The 26,639-nt window shown below is 45.2% G+C and overlaps 1 protein-coding gene across 1 annotated transcript in view; it reads left to right on the top strand.

The window, feature by feature from the left end:
- FRAS1 (Fraser extracellular matrix complex subunit 1) overlaps window positions 1-26,639 on the top strand; it is a 692,624-nt gene that overhangs the window by 41,370 nt on the left and 624,615 nt on the right. Inside the window, exon 2 of the mRNA XM_073542109.1 lies at window positions 21,398-21,429. Within this exon, the coding sequence (XP_073398210.1) occupies window positions 21,398-21,429 (32 nt within the window). The remainder of the gene's footprint in view (window positions 1-21,397; window positions 21,430-26,639) is intronic.

Genomic DNA, 26,639 nt, shown 5'->3' on the forward strand with positions numbered 1-26,639 from the left:
TAACCTTTATGGGGAAGCATATGGGGCATATTATTCTATGGAGCATCTTATGGGGGCATTATAAGGGCAGCACGGTGGCTCAGTGGTTAGCCTGGGTCCTGGGTTCGAATCCCACCAAGGGCAGCATCTGCAAGGAGTTTGTATGTTCTCCCCGTGTTTGCGTGGGTTTCCTCCGGGCACTCCGGTTTCCTCCCACATTCTAAAAGACATACTAATAGGGAATTTAGATTGTGAGCCCCATCAGGGACAGTGATGATCATGTGTGCAAAATGTAAAGCGCTGCAGAATATGTTAGCGCTATATAAAAATAAAGATTATTTTTATTATTATTATTTCAAATAAAGGACTTTATTCTGGGTGTGTGTTTTTTATAATATGATTATGGGGTTAGTAATGGAGAAGTGTCTTATAGACACCTCACCATTACTAACCTTTGGGCTTGATGTCACCTGACAATACAAAGGTAATGTCAACCCCCCAACTATCACCCCACCATTAGGGCAAGTGGGAAGAGTGAGGCTAAACGCCAGATTTGGTGCATCTTATTGATGTGCCATTTCTGGGGTGGCTGAGGTTCTTAATCTGGGAGGGGGCAAATAATAGCCTAGGAAGGGTCATGGTTAATATCAGCCTGCAGCTGTCTGCCTAGCCTTTGCTGGTAAGATTTTATAGGCAGACCCTACTTCAATTTTTTTCTGGGGTCCCCCTGTAAAATGGTAAAGGCGAAGCAAACAGCTGTGAGCTGATATTAATAGCCTGGGAACCCTTATGGCTATTGGCTCCTTTCCAGAATATGAACATCAGCCATTGGCTTTCCCTCTGCTGGTTATGATTTTTTTTTTTTTTTTTTTTTTTTTAATTTTTTGGTATTGCTGTGCACACTGATTTCTGCCATTTGCTGTTTGGTTACAGCCTATGTATTTTCATTCTGTTAACTCTCCTATATAGACTTGTGACAGTGTGTGTCTGTGTTTATTGAACTCTTTACTTACCGGTTTAGTAATGAGGGTGTTTGGCTGACACCAAACCCTAATCCCATTACCCTGATGCCACTGCATCATAATGAAAAAGAAAGTGTTGAACCAATAAATTACATCACAAAATATTTATTTTTTTAATATCTTTATTTAGGTCAAAAAAGCATTCATCGCTCTACAAAAACAAATGCAAAAAATGCCTACAAAACGGTGGCAAAAAAACATGGCAAACTGTGCGTGTTTGCCGCAGCATTTTTGCTGCCAACATATGCAGAAACCTTGCAGAAATTTTCTCAACATTCGCACATACATTAAGTGTATGAAGCTTGAGAACTAGCATCCATAGACTTGCATTGTAAAAGCAACTTCTCATAGAGAATAGAGTGAACCGGATAGTCTGAAGAACTGTGATGTCACTTAGAAAAGGAGGATGGTGCTGGATCCCGGAGAAGGGATTATCTCTTGTTAATAATCTCATGGGGTTAAATACAATTTAATTTGATGTCCGAGCAGAAGAAACACAGTTCCTCCTCTCTAAGGGCCCCGTCACGCATAGCGACGCACCAGCCATCCCGACAACGATATTACCTTGTCAAGATCGCTGGTGTGTCGCTACATGATCGCTGGTGAGCTGCCAAACAGGCAGCTTCACCAGCGATCAGCACCAGCGAGAGGAGGGTAACAAGCGACGCAAGTCGCTTAGTTACCCACTGTGTACCTTAGTTACCAGCGCGCTGATGCAGGGAGCTGGTAATTAAGCAGCGCGCAGCACTTAGAAACCCGATGTGTACCTTGGTTACCAGCGCGCTGGTAACTAAGGTACACATCGGGTTTCTAAGCGCTGCGCGCCGCTTAGAAACGCAACGTTTACCTTAGTTACCAGCGCGCTGATTGCTGGTCTCCCGCCTGTCACACGCAGCGATGCGTGCTGGCCAGCGGGAGACCAGCGATCAAAAAAATGTCCTGGCCATTCAGGACAATCAGCGATAACCGGCAGGTGGGCGGTCGCTGGTCAGTCTCACACACCGCGATCTCGCTGGTGAGATCGCTGTTGCGTCACAAAACTTGCGAGATCACTATGTGTGACAGGGGCTTAAGGCCAGGTTCACATTGCGTTATAGCATTAACACGATCGCGTTAATGCTGTACCGCTAGAGCAGATGCTTTATCTGTGCTAGCGGTGAAGGAGCCTCAGACGCTGTAGCCCGCGTTCGAGGCTCCGTCACTGAATGACGGCACATCGTGAATGCGTGCCGCTTTACGGCATGCGTCGCGATGTGCCTGACAATGGAGGGCAATGGCAGCGTTAACGGACTGCGTTACACCGCGTTATGCCGCGGTGTAGCGCAGTCCATCTAACGGACTGCCTAACTTAATGTGAACCCAGCCTAACAGAAGTGTGAAGGCAGTAGCTGATCATGGGTGCTGTTTGGCTGCATCGGTTTCATGACATTTTTTCAGAAGACTAGAGGAGGAGAACAGTTCTGGTGCCAGTCTAGTAGAGAAGCATAGCTCCGTTATATACTGCTCCAAAAAATAAAGGGAAGACTCAAATAACACATCCTAGATCTGAATGAATGAAATATTCTCATTGAATACATTGTTCTGTACAAATTTGAATGTGCTGACAACAAAATCACACAAAAATCATCAATGGAATCAAATTTATTAACCAATGGAGGCCTGGATTTGGAGTCACACAAAAAATTTAAGTGGAATGTAATGTCCTTAAAACAAGTCAAAATGATGCTGTGTATTGTGTGCGGCCTCCACGTGCCTGTATGGCGTCCCTACTGTTGTAATGTCTGGGCATGCTCCTGATGAGGCAGCAGATGGTCTCCTGAGGGATCTCCTCCCAGACCTGGACTAAGACTGCTTGTGGTGAAACGTGACGTTGGTGGATGGAGTGGGACATGATGTCCCAGATGTGCTCAGTTGGATTCAGGTCTGGCGAACGGGCGGGCCATTCTATAGCTTCAATGCCTTCATCTTGCAGGAACTGCTGACACACTCCAGCCACATGAGGTCTGGAATTGTCCTGCATTAGGAGGAATGCAGGGCCAACCGCTCCAGCATATGGTCTCACAAGGGGTCTGAGGATCTCATCTCGGTACATAATGGCAGTCAGGCTACCTCTGGCGAGCACATGGAGGGCTGTGCGGTCCTCCAAAGAAATGCCACCCTACACCATTACTGACCCACTGCCAAACCGGTCATGCTGAAGGATGTTGCAGGCAGCAGATCGCTCTCCACTGCGTCTCCAGACTCTGTCACGTCTGTCACATGTGCTCAGTGTGGATCTGTGAGGAGCATAGGGCGCCAGTAACCATTTTGCCAATCTCGGTGTTCTGTGGCAAATGCCAAGCGTCCTGCACGGTGTTGGGCTATGAGCACAACCCTCATCTGTGGACATCGGGCCCTCAGACCATCCTTATGGAGTCGGTTTCTAACCGTTTGTGCAGACACATACACATTTGTGGCCTGCACAATTTTATATTATATATATATATATATATATATATATATATATATATATATATATATATATATATAAAATAATTTTTTTTTTGCAGCTCCTTGGGCTATTAATAAGGGGTCTCTAAGGAAAGAAAATCAATACAAGCAATACCAAAAAGCAAGTCCTTACATATATGGTGTTACTAAGAGGTTGTGAACCAGAAGTCCTGCATTCCCTGTGTGAACACTGCCACGTGCGGATTATTTCTTCTGCACTGGTGTATCCCACTGCCAATCCCTGATTGTGGGCTGGCTGTTTCATTTGGTATTTATGCACCTGTGCAGCTGCCATTTACTTGGGTCCGCTGCACCCTGTATTAGTGCAGATGCATTTAGGCCTGTCTGGTTTGTATATAATAGATGCTGTACATCACTGTCTATAATGAGAGTAGCAACTTCTTAAGGACTGTATGAGGTGGAAGATGGAGGTTGTAGGATGACTGACAGCTGATCCCCAAAGCTGTAAGTCTGACTGACAGCTGATCCCCAAAGCAGAACCAGAGTCAGTCAGAGCCAGGGGGCATGGTTACAGCCGCCACTCTGTATTCTCAGAGCAGTGACTGAATCTGCTCCAGGGCCGCCCCCTTGACTGAAACTGCACACCTGGTCCTGATTGATTGCCGCCCCCAAAGCAGAGCCAGTGTGTCAGGGCTGGGGGTGCAGTTACAGTCATGAGGAGAGCGCTGGTGCGGGTTCAGTTACCGCTCTGAGAACGCTGTAACTACTCCCCTGGCATTGGAGCTGGCTGTCAGTCAGGCAGCGACTGCGCCGCCTAACCCCCCCCCTCCCCCCGTGACTGAAACCGGAGCGCTGCTGGGGAAAATAACGTTACATTTTCTCCCCTCAGCATTAAATAAGCGGTTTCACTCTTCTTTTGCTATGTTAAGTTGGGCGCGACAATGTCACAGGTATAATGTTCATTTATAGGCTTCATAATAAAAAGAATTGTTTGAATGAAATAGTTAACATATTCTTTTTATGAGGTGCTTATCACTTCCAGGCATTCACTGGTACGTCTAAAGTGGAACACTTATTCCTTTATGCAATTTGCACACTAATGACAACACAAATGAAAAAAAATAACAAAAAGCTTATTATATCCTCATATGAATATTTTTTCTGCACATTGTGAAAATCCCCCCCAGCACTTTACATTTATCAGCACCTTCATGCAGTGTTTCATCAAAGCATAACGTTTTGTGCAAAAGCAGAAAAAAAATCATGTTTGTAGCGGAAAGTTTCACCCATTTAAACCATGAGATGCACAAAGCCTACTAAATATAAATGTCCAGGATGCCGAGTTCATACTTGCCCCTTATGTCCATGGCTACACGTAAATTATCACATATTTAGCAGCTTTAAATAGTCAAAATTTCTCCACAATCCAGATGACGGCAAATAATTGACACATGTGAGGTATTGCACTAGTAGTGCAACCGCTAGTGATGAGCAAGCGTGCTCGAGATCCTCAGATATTAATGACTACCTGGGTGCTCGGATATGCTCGGCACTCATCAAGCATTGGCGGGTGCTCGGATATAGTGCCTGAATCCCTGCCCCGCATGTTTGGTGTCTGTTACACAACCAATATGCGGGAATTGCCTGGCAGTCAATGTAATGCTGTAGCCATATTGGTGGTTGCATTACTGTGATTGGCCGGCCGCATTACCTCATCAGAGGTTATAAGAGGACCTGCACCGCCACGCTTGGCACCCTGATGCCATTACACAGCTCTGGGACAGTTCTGTTTGGAGGGAGAGAGTAGTCCAGGCCTGGGTGCACAGTTTTAGGAATCAGAGTCCTTTACTAGTTATACTCTGCTGATCCATCATACTAAAAGTCCTTCCAAGGGCTTAGCTTGTTCCTTGCCATTTCTCTGTGATACATTCTGCATTTAGCATAGCGACATGCTTGTGCTACAGGGCGGGCCTCTGCGGGGAGTCTTCATGTGGGCTCTGCTTAGCTATTCACCAATATGGCTTCTGACAGGTCAGTGATCCCTCTGTGACCTGCCCCCCTATTTTACATAATGAATATTATAAATATTTGACAAAAAATAAGTCACCTGCAGCAGGCAATTACCTGCACTGCAGCATGATTGCATGTAATGTGTACTAAATTTTTTATTTGCTGTTTTAAGTAAATTCCTAAAAGAAAAAAAAATTGCCTCTTCCAAGATGCCGACTCTTATTGGATACCTTTTTATTTATTTTTTAACTTCAGCAAGATGTCAGAAGCCCTACAGATGAATAGCTAAACAGAGAACCACTTGAACCTCCCCTCAGACCCGCCCCGAAGCACGAGCATATCATAAACTCTAAACTGAAAATACAGACTAAACAGAAGACAGATTTAATCTACCATGGTATCTATACTGTCCTCATACATGTTAGCAGGGTGTGCAATGAGACGTAGCTAAACCCCCTGTCTTCTTTAAGAAAAAGAGGCTGTAAAATTGTAACCTCCTTTTATTGATTGCAGATGTGACAGGAAAGGGTGAAACTATAGGGTGCAATAACAGGAGCATTTCAGAATATATAACTGCACAGAGCATAAAATACAGATAGTCTGCAATATACAGTAACATGAGGTAATACATAGGTACCATGAGGTAATACATAGGTACCATGAGGTAATACATAGCTGATGATTACCTATTTAATACAACAAACGTTATAAACACAGGATTATAACACCTAGATAGTGCTTACCAACTATGCTTAGAGCAGGCTGTTGAAGAACACGAATGGTGTATTTTCTCCTAAGACACGTGGAGGAATAAAGGCTGCTGTTCCCCTCACAGTGTCATAAACAAGACTATGATGTAACAGGAACAATCCCACAATACATTGCAAATTAAACTAGAATCTATGCATTAAACGGCCCACAGGTGGTGCTGTTACCTTACAGTATGAAATACCTGAAGGATTAATACACACAAAAATACAATGTCTGTAATCGAAAACCTAAAAAATGACTAGACCTTCTAGACAGCAATTATATGGCTAGACAGAACAGTATCATTTTATTCAGTATAACGGTACCAACCTGATACTGTCTGTAGGTTACTCAGCACATTCCTTTTGTCAGGTTCCCTTTTAGTCATCAAATCAGGAGGACCTGGGTGTGGCCTAAGAAGACGAGGGGGTGGATGACTAAGTCACTGACCCAACCTTAGAAGCTGGCATCAACAACCATTTCCACAAGTCAGCTACAGCTGCTCCCGTTCTGGCAATGCTGCAGCAGTGCATGCAAGTGCCAGCTCACTGACTGGTGTGCAATGTGGTCACACACTGGAGCTCCACACAGCACTTCTGGCATGGTGTTATGAGCAGCGGAGGCCAGTTGTTGAATACCAGCTCTAACACGCTTGTTTGTATTCTGGTCAGCCTCTGCACAAAACAATTAAAGAGTGGACATGAATGTCTGACATTTATGCAGTTATCCAAGACTTGAGCACTCTGCAAAGATGGTGAGCGGCGATGACACCATAATTAATGCAACGATCCTGCTTCTGTGCCGACAATTAAACATGAAGCTTGCGAAACAGGTGGACAAGTAGGAAGAAATGAGACCGGGAGATACTACCCAGCCCAGGCTCATCTCATCTGCTCAGTGCAGATTGGGTACCAATGAGTAGGAACAGGAGCTAATTGCTAGTGCAACAGAGGTTAGTACCCACATAAGCCTCGTTCCAGCTTTCCTACGTGGATGGGCTGAGGAGGAAATGGAGCGTTGATGTCATAGTGGAGACAGGGAAATATTGACTGTAGGGAGCTTGGCACATATGACCGACTATATACCGCTGTCATTCCTGTGACTTTCGCGTTATATTCATCTTGCCAAAAAGTGTACTGGTTGTTCACCCTGCCTTGCATCTCTCCTTCCTGAGATGGAGATGTCTACTAAAATGGTGCTACAGTCCTGCTCATCTTTTTTGGCAGCCATGAAGTTTAAGTACATTATATGCAATATCTCCTGAAAAATATGCATCAAGTGAAACCGTTTTCTGTATAGAGCACTCGTATTAAATACAAATGAGAAAATATTAAACAATAATTGAAAATAAAAATCAATGGGAGGGAAAAATAGAAAAACCTAATGCTTGCTGTGACACTGGTATTGGCACCCTTTACATTTAATTAATAAGGAAACACATTTTGACTCTCCTGTGGGAAATCACAAATGAGGATTACCTGTGATTAATTTGGTGCCCATGTGACTTGAATTAGCTAATGAATGATGACTTCAGTGTTTTAAAAAGCCACATGGTAGGCCCTGTTCCTTTGTTACTATGGTGAAGACAAAGGAGCTTTCTGAGGACATCAGAACTCCTATTATTAGCAAACACTTCTAAAGGGTATAAGGCAATCTCAAAAGACCTTGGTATCCCAGTTTCAACAGTGCGCAATGTTATTAAGTAGTTTGCCAAGCATGGAACCATCAAGAACCTCCCAGAACATAGGTGAAAGTGTAAAATTGACAAGAGATGTATTCGAAGGTTTGTGCGAATGGTGGAATAAACATCATGTCAAACATCCAAAGACCTGAAAGCTAACCTGGAATAGAAACCATTGCTGAAGAAAATACATAACTAGGAATGACTGATCTTTGTCAAAGAGTAACTTGACAAACCACAATCCTTCTGGGAAAATGTATGTGGACAGATAAACAAAATAGTGCTTTTTGTCTTTGAAAAGAAACCATTTGATTACAGACGGTGAACTGAAGCTTATATGGAAAAGAGCACTACCAACAGTTATGCATGGTGGAGGATCCATAATGCTGTGGGGTTGCTTTGCTGCGTCTGGTACTGGAGTCCTTGACCGTATCACAGGAGTCATGAAATCATAGAATTATCCAGAGATTTTAGAGTGAAATGTCCTACCCAGTGTAAGGAAACTTGGGTTTAAGTCGAAGATCATATGTCCTCCTACAAGACATTGACCCAAAGCACACATCCAAAAGTACACTGGAATGGTTGCGAAAAATAATCAACTGTTCTAAAATGGCCATTAATGTGTCCTGACTTCAATCCCGTTGAAAATCTTTGAGGTGACCTGAAATCTGCCATAGGGGAAAGTAACCTGCAAACATTCAAGAGCTTGAACAAACTGCAAAGGAAGAGTGGGAGAAAATACCAGCTGAGAAGTTCAAGAAGCTTATAGATGGCTACAAGAAACGTTTGGAGGCTGTCATCAATGCCAAAGGGTGTGCAACCAAGTATTAATTAGGGGTGCCTTTATTGCTGCACATGCTGTTTTTTCTGTTTCTTATTTGAAATTGTAACATGTAAGTTGAAAAATAACAGGCACTTTCGCTTTTCAACAGAAAATGTCTACCGACTCACTCAGAATGAACAAAGCATAGATTAGTCCCCGCTTTTCCACACCACCAGATAAAAGCAGCATATAGTGTTTTTTATCTTCGATATTTGAATGAGGCCCTCCCGTTGTTGCCATCAAGGGTCTAAGGATGACCCTCCTTATAATTTTTTGTGGATTTGCACTGTGTGCAGAGCCTTTATGAATATAGGAGTACCACAACTACACAGTTTCTTAATATTTGAATGAGGCCATCCAATTGTTGCCTTCAAGGGTCTATGGATTACCCTACTTGCACGTTTTGGCAGGCTTTGCACTTAGTGCATAGCCTTTGAGTCTTGGAGTACCACTACATGACGATTTGAACAGAATATGTATGAGGCCCTCCTTTATCTCTAACACAGGGTGTATCTGAGTCCCTCTTACATCAAATTTTGGGCAGTTCTTGCCTTCATAAATTATACTGAAATTTTCAATTTAAAAAAAAAAAATTCTGGTTTACTTTAATTATTATTTTTTTTAATTCTTTTTTTTTAAAATGTTGTGTTATATACAGGTCATTAATACAGGAAAGAATGTTTGTTAACAATTTTTTTCCTGTAAACTCCAATTTAATTGTTTTATTATAACTGCTTTAAAATGGAGTAAAAGTGTGACACCATTGTTCTCAGTAGCTATCTGGGAGTCAAAGATGCTTCTTCAAGTTGTTGTCCTTCCATTCAGTACTTTCCCCATCCATTTCAACATTTTTAGCGCCCCCCGCCTCCTGTAGAGCCTGCCGGAAAACTGCTCGGATTTCCCATTGACTCCTATCGTACTTGTTACTCGAAACGAGGATTAGGAATTGCTCTGTTCTTTTAACGAGCATTCGAACATTTTAGTGCTTGCTCATCACTAGTAACCGCTCATCTCATCCCTTTAATTGAAGCCACTTTTCCCAATATGACCACAGAGCACATATACTCTGATAATAGGGGTGATAACATGTAGAAAGTTCCTGTATCCTCATTCTGAATCACTAAGGGTTGTGTAGGGTTACGAGATATGACAATAGCAAGCTGTAATCTTTCTTTCTGATGTTATTTACACCTTTCCATCTCTTAATCTTGCAACCACACAGAACCAAAGAGTAAAACCTCTTGCTGCTATGTAAATACTTCACTTAGAATTTTGAGGGTGTATTTCATTTGAAAGCCTAAGGTCCCAATTAATCAAAGCTTGTATGGCAGAAAACAGGTGTAAAATAGTAGCAAGGACATAGGAAGTATCCAACGCGTTTCCAGTCTGACCAGTTAATCGTAGATAAATTGCAATTAAAAGTAGGTCAGACTCGAATGAAACACGGCATTTTTCTATGCCCATGCTAAGTAGATGTTAAGTCATTAGAGAGATTTCTTTTTTTCTTTTAATTTGATTTGCTGGATTAAAAAACGTTATCATGTTTTTATACCAGTTTTGGTCAACTCCACCAAAATGAGAAGGTATGGGGAAAGGGTGGGGCGTGGCGACGCCTCCTAGTCTATTTCATGATGAGTTGTGACATGCCTTTCACTACAAATCCTACTCCAGTCTCTGACTGGAGTAAGATTTGTCTTTGCGTCACTTTTAAGACACTTATTGAATCGGGCGCCTCTGACTCCACGCCCCCTCATCAGGACCAGTGTGAACAATGCCGGTCTTGACAAATCATGATCTAAGACTAAGCTGATATTTAAAGCTTAAAGGCCTTGCATATGTCCTTGACAGAGGAAGGATTAACTGAGACTTAAAAAGCTATCTTGGGTAATTTTTTTCCTAAGGGTCTTGCATAAATTATCCTTCCTTTCTGCAGGTTGCATTTATAGGATAATCATGCCGAAACCTTCCCTACTTAAATGAGACTTAGATAATGAAAGCACATAAAATGTCACTAGGCTTCTTTCTAGCTGATCTGTCATTAAACCATTAAAGAAGGAAGGTTTGTGTCTGGCTACCTTCCACTTACTGGTTAGAGCGCAGTCTGAGCTGTAGCGTAAACTAGTCTATTGCCCCTAGACCATCAGTGACCTTTAGAGGCCAAGTAAATTTACTTGCCTGTGCCTGGGGCAGCATATAAGATCATGTCATTTAGGGTTGATGGGGAGGTTGGTGGTGACGTATCCTTAAGATGTAGCTAGGAGGAGATGAAACTGTTAGAAAAGGCCTGTCGATGCAGACATGCAGAATCGCAGACAGGAAGAGAAGTAAATAAAGTACGTAGGAAGTTCCAGCACATTGAGCTGCTTCAACACAAGGGTTGTGGAGTCTGTAAGCTAAACCGCCGACTCCTCAATTTCCCTGACTCCGACCCCACAGCCCTGGTCACTACTGATCATGTACATAAAGTGCAGCACAGATTCATCTCATCTCCGACTCCACAGCACTGGTCACTACTGAGCATGTGCATAAAGTGCAGCACAGATTCATCTCATCTCCGACTCCACAGCACTGGTCACTACTGAGCATGTGCATAAAGTGCAGCACAGATTCATCTCATCTCCAACTCCACAGCACTGGTCATTACTGAGCATGTACATAAAGTGCAGCACAGATTCATCTCATCTATGACTCCACAGCACTGGTCACTACTGAGCATGTACATAAAGTGCAGCACAGATTCATCTCATCTCCGACTCCAGAGCACTGGTCACTACTGAGCATGTACATAAAGTGCAGCACAGATTCATCTCATCTCCGACTCCAGAGCACTGGTCACTACTGAGCATGTACATAAAGTGCAGCACAGATTCATCTCATCTCCGACTCCACAGCACTGGTCACTATTATTATTATTATTATTATTATTTATTGTTATAGCGCCATTTATTCCATGGCGCTTTACATGTAGGGAGGGGTATACATAAAAGCAAGTACAATAATGTTGAACAATACAAGTCATAACTGGTACAGGAGGAGAGAGGACCCTGCCCACGAAGGCTCACAATCTACAAGGGATGGGTGAAAATACAGTAGGCGAGGGTAGAGCTGGTCATGCAGCGGTTTGGTCGATCGGTGGTTACTGCAGGTTATAGGCTTGTCGGAAGAGGTGGGTCTTCAGGCTCTTTTTGAAGGTTTCGATGGTAGGTGAGAGTCTGATATGTTGTGGTAGAGAGTTCCAGAGTAGGGGTGATGCGCGAGAGAAATCTTGTATGCGATTGTGGGAAGAGGAGATAAGAGGGGAGTAGAGAAGGAGATCTTGTGAGGATCGGAGATTGCGTGCAGGAAAGTACCGGGAGACAAGGTCACAGATGTATGGAGGAGACAGGTTGTGGATGGCTTTGTATGTCATGATTAGGGTTTTGTACTGGAGTCTCTGGGCAATGGGGAGCCAGTGAAGGGATTGACAGAGGGGAGAAGCTGGGGAATAGCGGAGGGACAGGTGTATTAGTCGTGCAGCGGAGTTTAGAATAGATTGGAGGGGTGCGAGAGTGTTCGAGGGGAGGCCACTGAGCAGGAGGTTGCAGTAGTCAAGGCGAGAGATAATGAGGGCAAGGACTAGGGTTTTTGCAGATTCTTGGTTGAGGAATGAACGAATTCGTGAAATATTTTTGAGTTGAAGTCGGCAGGAAGTGGAAAGGGCTTGGATATGTGGTTTGAAGGAGAGATCAGCATCAAGGATTACCCCGAGGCAGCGAGCTTGTGGGACTGGGGAGAGTGGGCAGCCATTTACTGTAATGGATTGGTTCGTTGGGGGGAGTCACGTGAGATGGGGGAAAGATGATGAATTCTGTTTTGTCCATGTTAAGTTTCAGAAATCTGGTAGAGAAGAAGGATGAAATAGTGGACAGACATTGAGGGATTCTGGTTAGCAGGGAGGTGATATCTGGTCCAGAGATGTAGATCTGTGTGTCATCAGCATAGAGATGATACTGGAAGCCATGAGATTCTATAAGCTGTCCCAGGCCAAAGGTGTAAATGGAGAAGAGCAGGGGTCCTAGGACTGAACCTTGTGGGACGCCGACAGATAGGGGGTGAGGTGAGGAGGTGGTGTGTGAGTGGGAGACGCTGAATGTCCGGTCTGTTAGGTATGATGAGATCCAGGACAAGGCCAAGTCTGTGATGCCAAGGCATGAGAGGGTCTGTAATAGTAGGGAATGGTCCACTGTGTCAAAGGCAGCCGACAGGTCCAGGAGGAGGAGGACAGAGTAGTGTCGCTTGCTCTTGGCGGTTAAGAGGTCATTGGTGACCTTAGTAAGGGCAGTTTCGGTGGAGTGGTGTGACCGGAAGCCAGATTGTAAGCGGTCGAAGAGGGAGCAAGAAGAGAGATGGGAGGACAGTTCAAGGTAGACGTGTTGTTCCAGTAGCTTGGAGGCATAGGGGAGAAGTGATATAGGGCGATAGCTAGATACAGAGGATGGGTCAAGAGAGGGCTTTTTGAGGATAGGTGTGATTGAGGCATGTTTAAAGCTTGAGGGGGAAAACACCAGTTGTTAGTGATAGGTTGAAGAGATGGGTTAGGGTTGGGATGAAGACTGTGGTGAGGTTTGGGATGAAGTGGGAAGGGATCGGGTCAAGTGCACAAGTGGTGAGATGTGATCTTGAGAGTAGAGTGGAGAGTCGATCTTCTGTAATGGTGGAGAAGTTGGTTTTGGAGGTGGAGGGCTGGGAAGTCGGGAGAAGGGGCTCTGGGGGTTGTTGACCAAAACTGTCTCTGATGTTATCAATCTTCTGCTTGAAAAATGAGGCAAAGTCTTCAGCTGAGATGAGTGGGGAGGGAGGAGGTGCTGAGGGACGGAGGAGAGAATTGAAGGTGTTGAATAACTGTTTAGGGTTGTGAGACAGGGCGGATATGAGCGATGAGAAGTAGGTTTGTTTAGCTGTGGCGAGTGTGGTCTTGAAAGTAGTGAGAGACTGTTTGAATGCAATGAAGTGCTCGTTGGAGTGGGATGTTTTCCATCTGCGCTCAGCAGCCCTGGAAGCTCACCTCAGTTCTTTGGTCAGGCTGGTGTGCCAGGGCTGTCTGTTGATTTTGCGAGCTTTGGTATGTGTAAGTGGGGCAGCAGATTCCAAAGCTACAGCTATTGTGGTGTTATATAGAGCAGCAGCGTCATCCGCATTGTGTAAGGAACTTATATCTGTGAGAGGGAGGAGGGATTCAGAGAATGAGTGTAGGTCAAGGTGTTTAAGATTTCTGCGAGGGTGTGAAAGTTTGTGGGGTGGGGATTGTAGACATGGAGTGGAGAGGGAAGAGAATGTGAGAAGGTTGTGGTCAGAGAGAGGAAGAGGTGAGTTAGAGAGGTTAGATAGGGAGCAGAGGCGGGTGAAGATGAGGTCCAGTGTGTGGCCATCTTTGTGGGTGGCTGTAGAAGACCATTGAGTGAGGCCGAAGGAGGAATTGAGAGATAGAAGTTTAGTGGAAGCTGAGAGGGAAGTGTCAATGGGGATGTTGAAGTTGCCCATGATGATAGTAGGGATGTCCGCGGAAAGGAAATGAAGTAGCCAGGTGGTGAAGTGGTCAAAGAAGGTGGTGGCAGGCCCTGGGGGCCGGTAGATGACAGCCAGTTGGAGGTTGGAGGGGGAGTAGATGCGCACAGAGTGCACCTCAAAGGGAGGGAGGGTAACAGAGGGTGGCAGTGGGATTGGGGTGAAGGAGCAGGTATCTGACAGGAGAAGACCAATTCCTCCGCCATGTTTGCTGGTGGGGCGGGGGGTGTGAGAAAGGTGGAAGCCACCATATGAGAGTGCAGCAGGAGAGGCTGTGTCAGAAGGGGTGAGCCAGGTTTCGGTGATGGCGAGGAAGGAAAGTTTGGTAGTAACAAAAAGATCATGGATGTAGGAAAGCTTGTTGCAGACAGAGCGAGCGTTCCACAGAGCTCCTGTTAGTGGGACTGGGGATGCGGGGGCTGGGTGAATGGGTATAAGGTTGGAGTGGTTACGGAAGGTTGTGATAGAGCGTGGATGGGAGGTAGAAATGACTGTGGGAATGTGGTGAGGAGGGCCAGGATTTGGAGAGATATCACCAGCAGTGAGAAGGAGCAGAGAAAGTGTTAGCAGGTGGGAACAGGAGAGGGCATGAGGGGGCTGTCTGTGTTTGGAGACAGAGGATTGTATGTTAAGGAACAGTTTTGAGGCGGAGGCGAGGTGGATGGGGAGGATGGAAGAAGAGATGAACAGTTCCTTACTAGGAGTAGGGATTAGGGGAATTAGCAGAAAGTGAAGGATTATTGGGGTGAAAGTGAAAACAAACAGAAACATTGTTTACAGTGACTGTGTACAGTTACCTTCAGTTCCCTTCTGGTTCAATTCTGGTTTTAATTCTAAAATTTATCTTCACACTTCTAGGACACGCTTATAGGAATCACTGCAGACTGAAGTCTATGCAGACTTGAGCTATGCAATATATGTACAACTAAGTGCAGTCAGGTGTGAAGCAGAGAGGAGTGGTCTCTGCTCATCTTGGTCGCACCATTAAGAGTGGACCAGATGCATATGATCAAGCCAGAGTAAACAAGGTCATAAATAACTCTGGGGTAAGCTGAAAGGCATACCATGTGAATGCTAGGTGCAGAGGCAAGTCTATGTGCAAAGCTGGGTGATGGACTATGTGCTCTTCATAGACAGACAGCAGGAGAGCAGGAGATCTGGGTGGATGAACATACCTGTCGGAAGAATAGAGATGCTTGTTAGAGTGCGATGGTGGCAGGTAGCAGGGCACAGTCTGTATACATCCTTCTGGTTTTAATTCTAAAATTTATCTTCACACTTCTAGGACACACTTATAGGAATCACTGCAGACTGAAGTCTATGCAGACTTGAGCTATGCAATATATGTACAACTAAGTGCAGTCAGGTGTGAAGCAGAGAGGAGTGGTCTCTGCTCATCTTGGTCGCACCATTAAGAGTGGACCAGATGCATATGATCAAGCCAGAGTAAACAAGGTCATAAATAACTCTGGGGTAAGCTGAAAGGCATACCATGTGAATGCTAGGTGCAGAGGCAAGTCTATGTGCAAAGCTGGGTGATGGACTATGTGCTCTTCATAGACAGACAGCAGGAGAGCTGGGTGGATGAACATACCTGTCGGAAGAATAGAGATGCTTGTTAGAGTGCGATGGTGGCAGGTAGCAGGGCACAGTCTGTATACATCCTTCTGGTTTTAATTCTAAAATTTATCTTCACACTTCTAGGACACACTTATAGGAATCACTGCAGACTGAAGTCTATGCAGACTTGAGCTATGCAATATATGTACAACTAAGTGCAGTCAGGTGTGAAGCAGAGAGGAGTGGTCTCTGCTCATCTTGGTTGCACCATTAAGAGTGGACCAGATGCATATGATCAAGCCAGAGTAAACAAGGTCATAAATAACTCTGGGGTAAGCTGAAAGGCATACCATGTGAATGCTAGGTGCAGAGGCAAGTCTATGTGCAAAGCTGGGTGATGGACTATGTGCTCTTCATAGACAGACAGCAAGAGAGCAGGAGAGCTGGGTGAATGAACATACCTGTCGGAAGAATAGAGATGCTTGTTAGAGTGCGATGGTGGCAGGTAGCAGGGCACAGTCTGTATACATCCTTCTGGTTTTAATTCTAAAATTTATCTTCACACTTCTAGGACACACTTATAGGAATCACTGCAGACTGAAGTCTATGCAGACTTGAGCTATGCAATATATGTACAACTAAGTGCAGTCAGGTGTGAAGCAGAGAGGAGTGGTCTCTGCTCATCTTGGTCGCACCATTAAGAGTGGACCAGATGCATATGATCAAGCCAGAGTAAACAAGGTCATAAATAACTCTGGGGTTAGCTGAAAGGCATACCATGTGAATGCTAGGTGCAGAGGCAAGTCTATGTGCAAAGCTGGGTGATGGACTATGTGCTCTTCATAGACAGACAGCAGGAGAGCAGGAGAGCTGGGTGGATGAACATACCATGTGAATGCTAGGTGCAGAGGCAAGTCTATGTGCAAAGCTGGGTGATGGACTATGTGCTCTTCATAGACAGACAGCAGGAGAGCTGGGTGGATGAACATACCTGTCGGAAGAATAGAGATGCTTGTTAGAGTGCGATGGTGGCAGGTAGCAGGGCACAGTCTGTATACATCCTTCTGGTTTTAATTCTAAAATTTATCTTCACACTTCTAGGACACACTTATAGGAATCACTGCAGACTGAGCATGTGCATAAAGTGCAGCACAGATTCATCTCAACTACGACCCCACAGCACTGGCTCACTACTGAGCATGTGCATAAAGTGCAGCACAGATTCATCTCATCTACGACTCCACAGCACTGGTCACTGAGCATGTGCATAAAGTGCAGCACAGATTCATCTCATCTATGACTCCACAGCATTAGTCACTACTGAGCATGTACATAAAGTGCAGCACAGATTCATCTCATCTACGACTCCACAGCACTGGTCACTACTGAGCATGTACATAAAGTGCAGCACAGATTCATCTCATCTACAACTCCACATCACTGGTGACTACTGAGCATGTACATAAAGTGCAGCACAGATTCATCTCAGATAAAAGAACAGATCCTCAGATCAGGAACAGAACAGACATTTATAGGACATTTCAGAACTTTCTCAAATTCTTATGGAAACATTTACAGCACATCCTGCATTGTACTACTGTAGCCAATTTATTATATATTTTAGGAGTCGGTCTGTTTTATGCTCCAACTTCACCAAAATGGGCTCCGAATCCACAATCCTGTTCAACGCATGCCCAGCAGGAAACCATTCCATTTTTTGCCATGTTTCCATATAGCTTAAATGCTGCTTTTTTTTTTTTTTTTTTGTCTGTCTCGAAAATTTGTGTCCACTGTTTATATGAAGACACAGTGGAAGATTCATTTAAACTCAGTTTCTTTTTTTAAATGCAGAATTGCAACATTTCTGCACTAAAAAAATGCATAAAAAACACTGTGTCAAACCCACACAAAAGGAAGGCGTATAAAAATGAGAACATATTTAATAAAGTAATGAAATTCAACAAACAGAGAAAATTAACGTTAATATTTTCATGTGGCCACTTGCTGATTAATCCAGTGAAAAAACATGTCTTTTATACATTTGTGAACATCACCTATGGCTGGTTGCACACATGGATGAAAGGTGAATTACATGTCTGGGTCTGAGATTTTGGAGGCTCCTGCCCCGTGCTGCACATTGTCACACTGTGGTATTTGATTTTGTGGACATGACTGGGTGTTCGATATTGTCATCACTAGGTTTATGAGGAATATATGAACAATTTATTCTGATTAACATTGTGTAACATTTTCTTGTACATTATATATTTTACACAGTGGATTTATAATATTTTTGTTGTTCACGTGACATGACTATGAATTAATCTATTTATCCATGCAAATTATACTCAATGCTATTTTATACAAGGTAGTAGCCTCCTTCCTCAATGAAAGGTCCTTATTGTTTTTAATGTGTTTGTGATGATTGTCTAAATGTCGTCAATCAGTCCATATATCAATAAAATTCTGTATCAATTACAGTTATAGTAATTACTAGCTGCTGGCCCGATTCTAAAGCATCGGGTACTCTAGAATATGGCCAGCGGCAGATTAAAATAAAAAATGTGATATACTTACCATCCGACGGCCCCCGGGATCTGTCCCTCCTCTCCACACTGCCGGCATCCTCCGTTCCCAGTAATGCTTTGCGCCAAAGACCGCTGCTGACGTCCTCTCGCGAGAGTGCGACGTCATCAGCGGTATTTCGCGCAAAGCAGTACTGGGAACGGAAGATGCCGGCAGCGTGGAGAGGAGGGACAGATTCCGGGGGCCGTCGGAAGGTGAGTAGATCACTATTTTTTATCTTAATTCTATTTTTTTACATGTTTATGGTACCGAAGGTCCAAAGGAGTCTCTTCACCTCCGGACCCTGGGTACCGGCTAGCGCCGGGTATCTCCGGCTGCGTCGCCGCTGATGCCCGTGCACCCAGAGATGACCCGCGGCAACCGATCTCCCGACGGCACGGTAGCGGTGGCGTGCGTCCTGCTAATTGCGGACTGCGCCTGTTGCTGATTGGGCGACCAATCGGCGCAGTGGGATTTCGGTTACAGACAGACATGATGAGGCGTATATATATATATATATATATATATATATATAATTAGCCTGAGAGGCTTTATAGCTTTGGTATCAAGACCAGATGGTAATTATCAACAACCTGTCTGTAAGTTCATCACCCCATAAGAAAAAACAAGTAATGTCCTGGATAACCCCTTTAACGGAGGACTGTCCACCACAAAACTAAATTTGACCTACTTTGTAAGTCCTATAAGGATCGTACCCGTTACAAAAATCATACCTGTAAAGATTTCAGTTCTAGTTTTTCAGACAAAAAAAAAACATTTAGGCTGTGTGCACACGCTGCGGATTTTGCTGCGGTTCCGCAGCGGTTTTGGCCGCTGCGGACCCGCAGCAGTTTTTGCTGCGGTGTACAGTACAATGATTCCCTATGGGAATCAAAAACCGCAGTGCAGACGGTGCGGAATTTTCCGCGCGGATTATCTGCGGTTTTCAATCCGCAGAAAGAATTGACATGTCAATTCTTTCTGCGGATTCTCCTGCGGTTTGCCATCTCCTCCATTGAGGAGATGAAAAACCGCAGGGCAAAACCGCAGAGCAATCCGCAGGAAAAACCGCAGGTCTTTTGACCTGCGGTTTCACCTGCGGATTGTACAAAATCCGCGCGGATGAATCCGCACCTTTTCCGCAGCGTGTGCACACAGCCTTAAAGAGGGGGCGCACAGTGCAACTTTGGCATGGCGAAAGCCTCCCTCCTCAAAGCCCAAGGCCTCTTCATGTTGAGCTGCTTTAACACATGCCTAGTATGAAATATGTTTCCATATAGCCTAAATGGTGTATTTTTATCTGCTGCACCCAAGAGTTCACACCAAGTGGATGAGATTTCTCAAAAGTTTGTGTCTACTGTTCGTATGAACAGTGGAACATTGAATTTTTTAGTGTTTTTTTTTCCCTATAGACTATTTATGGGGACCCTATAAGAAGCAAGTAAAATCACAGTAACATTTTTATATGGAGAATTGCACTAAAAAATGCTGTCCCCTCAATCAGCATGTCACACACCTCCATTTAGTTTGATTGACAGTGCATGTTTACTCAGCACAAGCTCTATCTGAATTGAGTCCCCGACACTGCACATACGCACTGACACTGCAGCAGCCCAGCAAGCGCTTACACAGTGTCAGCAGGGTGCTCTCTCATTCCTCTTTCTTACCTGCAGCGAGCGGCTACTGTGTGATCTTGTGCGGAGCAAGCCGCTATCCGAACTGACAGTGTGTAAGTTGGGTGTTTTAAAGAAGCACTCCTATCAAGAAGAATTAGCTGAATAAAGGCAAAATGAGCAACTGCCAGTACATTGTGCTGTATAATATGATGATCACAATATACAGTGTGTCCGTAAAGTCATGGTGCACTTTTGACCAGTGACTGGAAAGCAGAAAAAGGCGATAGAAATGTGCTCCTTAGGTAGCTGTCCCGGAAAGCCTCTGCAGACTCGTCACTGACTGATGGTCTACCAGAACGGAGTTTCTTCACCAAACTGCCGGTTTCCTTCAACTGCTTATCCCACCGAGTAATGTTATTCCTATGTGGTGGCGCTTCGTATTGCTCCGATATTCACGTAGCTCTTTCATCACGGATTCTGAAAACTGGGAGGGTTTTCCTTTTTTATGGAGCAGATTTCACATTTCTGTTGTATTTTGTTGCTTTCCTGTGACTGGTCAAAAGTGCACCATGACTTTACGGACACACTGGTATTAAGAGGAAGTCTTTGATGGGAGTGCGCCTGTGTTGCTAGTGCTAACTTGCAGGACCGGGGGTTCAGTTAAGGCAGCACTTGCTCTGGGAAAGTGAGCACTATCAATCTGAGGGGAGATGCACACTATGGTGACTGAGGGGGAGGACCTGTGCACAGAGAAGCCCCCATATTACAGCAGCTAAGTTCCCCATAAGACTGTAGTATAACTCGAGTTATGGGGTTGGCCACTATTTCTTTATTTTAACAAATGTCTTGCGGACCGAGAAGTATTAATGGGTTTCCTCCTCCTTATACCTGTGCAGTGTGTAAAGAATACTGCACAGGTGTGAGCATAATCCTGTCCACAACACCTTTTTTTAAAATAAAACTAATGAGGCCCACTCTGACAGCCTCTATGCTGTGTGACTTCAGGCAGTGGAGCTATCTGTCAATCAGTAGGAGGTGGTGCTGGGTGGGGAATAGAGCTGGGGTGACGGAGGCTTCAGATCTACCGCCTCACTGGCATATTTATTCAAGCGCTGATTTCTCAGTAATGGAAGATCAGACTGATTATAGAAAGGTATTGCAGGACTTGTATTTCAAAGACCCACCTGAACATATAAATAGTTTGGGGTGAAATCCTGCTGACAGATTCAGTTAAGGAATTTTTTTTTTTTTTCTCTTTTTAACAAAATTTATTATGATTGATTGCTAAACTTGTGTTGGTTTTTGCTAACAGCAAACATCATAGTGAGTGTTATAATTAGATTATATGAAATAATCAAAACCCATCTAATTGTTCTTTTTTTCCCTTTCCTAACAGGTGCCTGTGTATTCCAGGGTTCCTTGTTTGCGGTATGTCATTTTTTAGCATCTTGCAATTCTTTAGGTGTGCACTTCCATCTTTCATGCTGGAAAATTAGCAACCAGACTGTCTTCAGCTGAAAAAATGTGCTGTGTCATTCTTATCATGCAATGATGAATTGTTAGTTTTCGTTCGCTCACTGCATACTCATCTTTGTTGTCAGTACCTATGTCATCCTCAATAACTAGCAGCTAAGACGATTGAAACGAACGATACAAAAAAAAAAGAAATAGAACCTCAAATGTTCCAATATTTCATGGCATGACATGGTAAACAAGCAGCAAGCCAGCAGTTTTGATTTATCTTTTTTGTTATGTGGGTTGTTCGAACTTGGAACAAAAGTCTTCAGTTACATTTTATATGACTGATGAATTGTGACAGTTTGCGGTGCACAAGCTGACAAGACTCCTTGGTTAGGCAGTCAGTCACATGGCCACATATGTGATTTGCATACTTGAGGTCACATGCCGACTAGACATATCCAGGCTTTTTTCAATAGAAAAGAATTGAGAGACGCTGGATGAGTCTGGTTGACACGCAACCATAAATGTGGTCCGCTTGCCCTGGGAATATCGTGGAATTGTGACAATGTGTGCACTGCATGCTGTCAAGATTTACTAGTCTGTAGTCACATAGTGACACAATTTGGTTCCAAACCTAGACAACCCCTTTAAACATAGACTGAGAGGTGATGTCTGGGACTGAGATGTCAGATGCCTGCCACAAGTTTACAGTGTACAGTCGGAGCACCAAAGCTTCGCACTCTGTATAGTGACCATTCTGAAATACTGCAGCTACGTTCCCATTCACTTCAATGGGTGTTTAGCTACAATACTTGAGAAAGATCTCTAGACAGTGTATAAAACTGTAAGGCCGGGGTCACACTTGGGAATGTGATGCGAGAAACTCGCACAAGTCTCGAGCCTCAATACCCGGCACTGCCACCGGCACTCGGGACCGGAGTGTGCGGCTGCATAGAAATACATGATTGGTGTATGTGTCAAGTGTCGACCAATTTAATTTTGACGATAAGGATATGTCATCAATATTTTAGTATCAGACTACCTTTTAAAGTGCCAGGTTGGCCATTTCAGGTGCCAATCTAACTTTTTATTAGTCTAGAAATGTAAAATTTTCTGACACCACCCATAAAATCTGAAATTGTACATTTTTAGACCCCTTTGCTCCTAGGATAAGTCCAGTTCTGCTATGAACATTATTTAGAAAAAAAATGACCGTTCACAGTTGTGGTCATTGATAATGACAGTACACTAGATTTATAAGGTCCATCACAAAGAGCAATGTATTAAAATAACGGAATATATTGTATATTATGTAGATTATATCAAGATTTCACAGCTGTCATCCAAAGGAGTATTTAGCATTTTTATTTTATAGCTTCCAGCTCATAAATATATTTTTATCTGTTCTTTATACAATGCACAGATTGTTAGGTTAGATTTATTCGGTCGTCCATGACAGCACCACCTGAGAGAGGGGATCCGCCCTTCTTAGGAACAGGAAAACCTACAGATACAAAAGGGCGGCACCTCTCCCACGCATCAGTTGGTTTCCTGTTCCTAACAAGGACAGAACTCCCTACAGATCGTCCATCATGGATAACCGAATCCCAGGCCAGCGGACCGACTCAGGTAACGGGGGGTTCTCCTACCTCGGTCTCGCTGGGGGCCCTGGATGCGCCACGGTGGGTCCGGGTAGGATTTCCACGGCAGTGGTAAGAGCAGGCGGAGACAGGGTCCGGCGGTCGCCTTCTCCACGGGGCCGGTGAGGTAAGCGGGTCCCCCTGTGTCTCCTTCCCCCGGGGGTGCGGTCCGTTCGGGTGGGCGCCGCCGGCGGTGTCCCACAGAGGGAGCGGCGGTTCCGAGCCGGAGGCGCAGTGCTAGCCCCTTGCCGCGCGTCCCTGCGGCCTCTATCGCGCGGTGGAAGTGACGTGGCGAAGGGGGCGGGGCCTAGCGCCAAAATCGGAAGTCGGATGCCGGCGGCTTCCGGTTGTGGTGAACGCGCGCCGATGCGCGTCCGCCGCCTGAGGGGGCCGGGCACCTGAAGGGGAGGGGGAGGATCGCGGGGAGCGGTCCAATGGGGGGCCCGAACACCGGACAGAGTTCCTGCTAATCCGGAGGGGGAGCCTTCTTAAGACAGAAGGCATTGCTGCTGAGGTGCTTCTGGAGGCCCAGCGATGGACACAAAAGAAGCCCCCATGGACCCACAAGAGGTGCAGCCCGTGGCAAAGCGCCCCAGTGACCAACCTAAGAGGCGGAAGGAGGGACGTTCGAGTGGACAGAGCCACAGCAGTTCCTCTAGGTCAAAGGATCCTCCCGCAGCCCCCCATGATCCGGTACCTGTCCTCATCTGCAAGGGTAAGAGATCTGCGAGAATGTACCCTGATGCAGTGTCCCCTTATGTGTTTGATTCTCAGGGGAAGAAGGCCACAGGGAAGCAGAAGCACAAGGAATGTGCCCTCTGTAGTTGCCCCTTACCAGATGGCCACCCCAAGAGATTGTGTCAGTCTTGCGTGAGACAGACGGTAGGGACGGAGATGAGGGGTAGAACGTGAGTGGAGTATCAGACTCTTACACTCTTTCCTATTTATGCAGGTAGTGGAAGAAGCTCCAAGCTTCGCTACAGACCTGAGGCAATTAATCAGGACTGAAATAAAAGCCCTATCAAAAGAAGGTTCTTCTAAAAGAAGACGAGCTAGTGTTTCAGGCTCAGAGTCTTCAGTCGGCCCTAGGAAGGAAGATATCTCCTCAGAGTCCTCGGCCTCCTCTTCTTCTTCCGAAGAGGATTCCAGCCGGTTCTGCTTTCCCTTGGACCAAATGGATAAATTAATTAAAACCATAAGGTCAACCATGGGGGTAGAAGAAAAAAAGACAGAACTGTCTGCTCAGGACATTATGTTCGGGGGTCTAGACCCCAGAAAACAAAGGACTTTTCCACTAAACGAAAGAGTCCAGAGCCTGATAGACAGGGAGTGGAAAAAAACGGAAAAAAGGGGTTCTATGCCGCCTGCTTTCAAGCGTAGATACCCCTTTGAGGACCCAATAGTAAGTCGATGGGATAAGGCCCCCAAGCTGGATGCAGCGGTAGCTAAGGCCTCAAAAAAGTCATCTATACCCTTCGACGATATGACCTCCCTTAAAGACCCCCTAGATAAAAAGGCAGATTCCTTTTTAAAGGGCACATGGGAGATGTCAGCAGGCGCCCTAAGGCCAGCAATAGCAGCCACGTGCGCAGCCAGATCCATGATGGTCTGGCTGGATCAATTGGACTCTCAGCTAAAGGATGGAACCTCGCGAGCCTCCATCCGTAAGTCTCTTCCAATTATCCAGAATGCTGCTGCCTTTCTGGCAGATGCCTTGGCGGACTCAGTAAGAATGGGGGCTAGGTCTGCAAGTTTGTCTAATTCGGGCCGAAGAGCCCTCTGGTTAAAATGCTGGCCGGGAGATATCCAAGCCAGGTCCCGTCTCTGTTCTATCCCCTGTGAGGGTGAATACTTGTTCGGCCCCGTCCTAGACGAACTGTTAGAGAAGGCCGGGGATGAGAAAAAGAAATTTCCGAGTCTGCCGAATACATCCTGGAGACGTCCCTTTTCTAGGAAAGGGTATTCCCGCAGGAGACAGGCCAGAGATCAGAACAGATGGGACAACAAAAAAAACAGAGGTACGGGCTTCATGTATGGAGGAGGGGGGCGCCAAGAAGGTCCATCACGGGATAATAAGAAGCCGCCCCAATGACTAGTGGCTCCGGTAGGAGGAAGATTATCTGCCTTCTACCCGGCCTGGGCCAGAATCTCGAATAGCAGCTGGATACTGGGGGTGATAGCTACAGGACTGCACCTAGAGTTCTCCTGCATTCCCCAAGATCGGTTCAAGGTAACTCCACTCAAATCTTCCCCGCTAGAACAAGCTGCCCTGGAGACCGAGGTCCTCGAGCTACTGGACAAAAAAGTCCTGACGAGAGTTCCAGAGGAAGAGAGGGGGAAAGGCTTCTATTCCCCCCTGTTCTTGGTCTGTAAACCGGACGACTCATTTAGGGCTATATTTAACCTCAAAGCCCTCAATAAATTCCTGGTTGTACGTCCATTTAAAATGGAAACAATTAACACCGCAATAAAAATGCTGTTTCAAAACTGCTTCATGGTGGTCCTAGATCTGAAAGACGCTTACTACCATATACCAATTGGTCTAGCACACCAATCTTTCCTTAGACTGGCGGTTCAGTTGGATGGGTCAATCCAGCACTTCCAGTACGCGGCCCTACGCTTCGGGGTGGCGGTTGCGCCCCGAGTATTCACCAAAGTGATGGCAGAAGTGATGGCCCATCTGCGCGAGCTAAACATTCTAGTTGTCCCCTATTTAGATGACCTCCTTATAATAGGCAGTTCAGCCGAGCAGTGTTTAGAACAATTACAGAAAACAACGGCGGCTCTAGAGCGGTTGGGATGGCTACTTAATATCAAAAAATCCCGTTTGCAGCCATTAAAAATTCAACAATTTCTAGGCCTAACCCTAGATTCAAAAAAGCAGGAATGCCGTCTGCCCCCAGAGAAGCTGCTGCACCTGCATGGCCGGGTCCTGAACGCTTCCAACAACCCCTCCATGTCCCTCAGGAAAGCCATGTCCCTGTTGGGTTCCCTCTCATCCTGCATTCCCGCAGTCCAGTGGGCCCAAGTTCATACGAGAACTCTACAGGGCGAAGTTTTATGGTATCAGAGAATCCTGGGGGGTAACTTAGAAGGTCGACTGACCTTATCCAGAAACACAATAGAGTCCCTGGAGTGGTGGCTAGAAAGAAATAACTTGTCTAGAGGGGTCCCTTGGGAGTATAACATTACCCGCGTGGTCACCACGGATGCAAGTCCTTCCGGTTGGGGGGCGCATATGGAGGAAATTCTGGTCCAGGGCCTATGGGAACGAGATCAGATACAAATGTCTTCTAATTTGAAAGAATTAACAGCGGTAGTACTCGCAGCTAAAGAGCTCCTTATGTATCTACAGGGCCATCACGTACAGTGGGGAAAAAAAGTATTTAGTCAGTCAGCAATAGTGCAAGTTCCACCACTTAAAAAGATGAGAGGCGTCTGTAATTTACATCATAGGTAGACCTCAACTATGGGAGACAAACTGAGAAAAAAAAATCCAGAAAATCACATTGTCTGTTTTTTTTTCATTTTATTTGC

Source organism: Dendrobates tinctorius, unplaced genomic scaffold, assembly GCF_039654945.1.
Source record: "Dendrobates tinctorius isolate UK_male_01 unplaced genomic scaffold, ASM3965494v1 ptg000011l, whole genome shotgun sequence".
In the NCBI taxonomy this organism is placed as follows: Eukaryota; Metazoa; Chordata; class Amphibia; order Anura; family Dendrobatidae; genus Dendrobates; species Dendrobates tinctorius.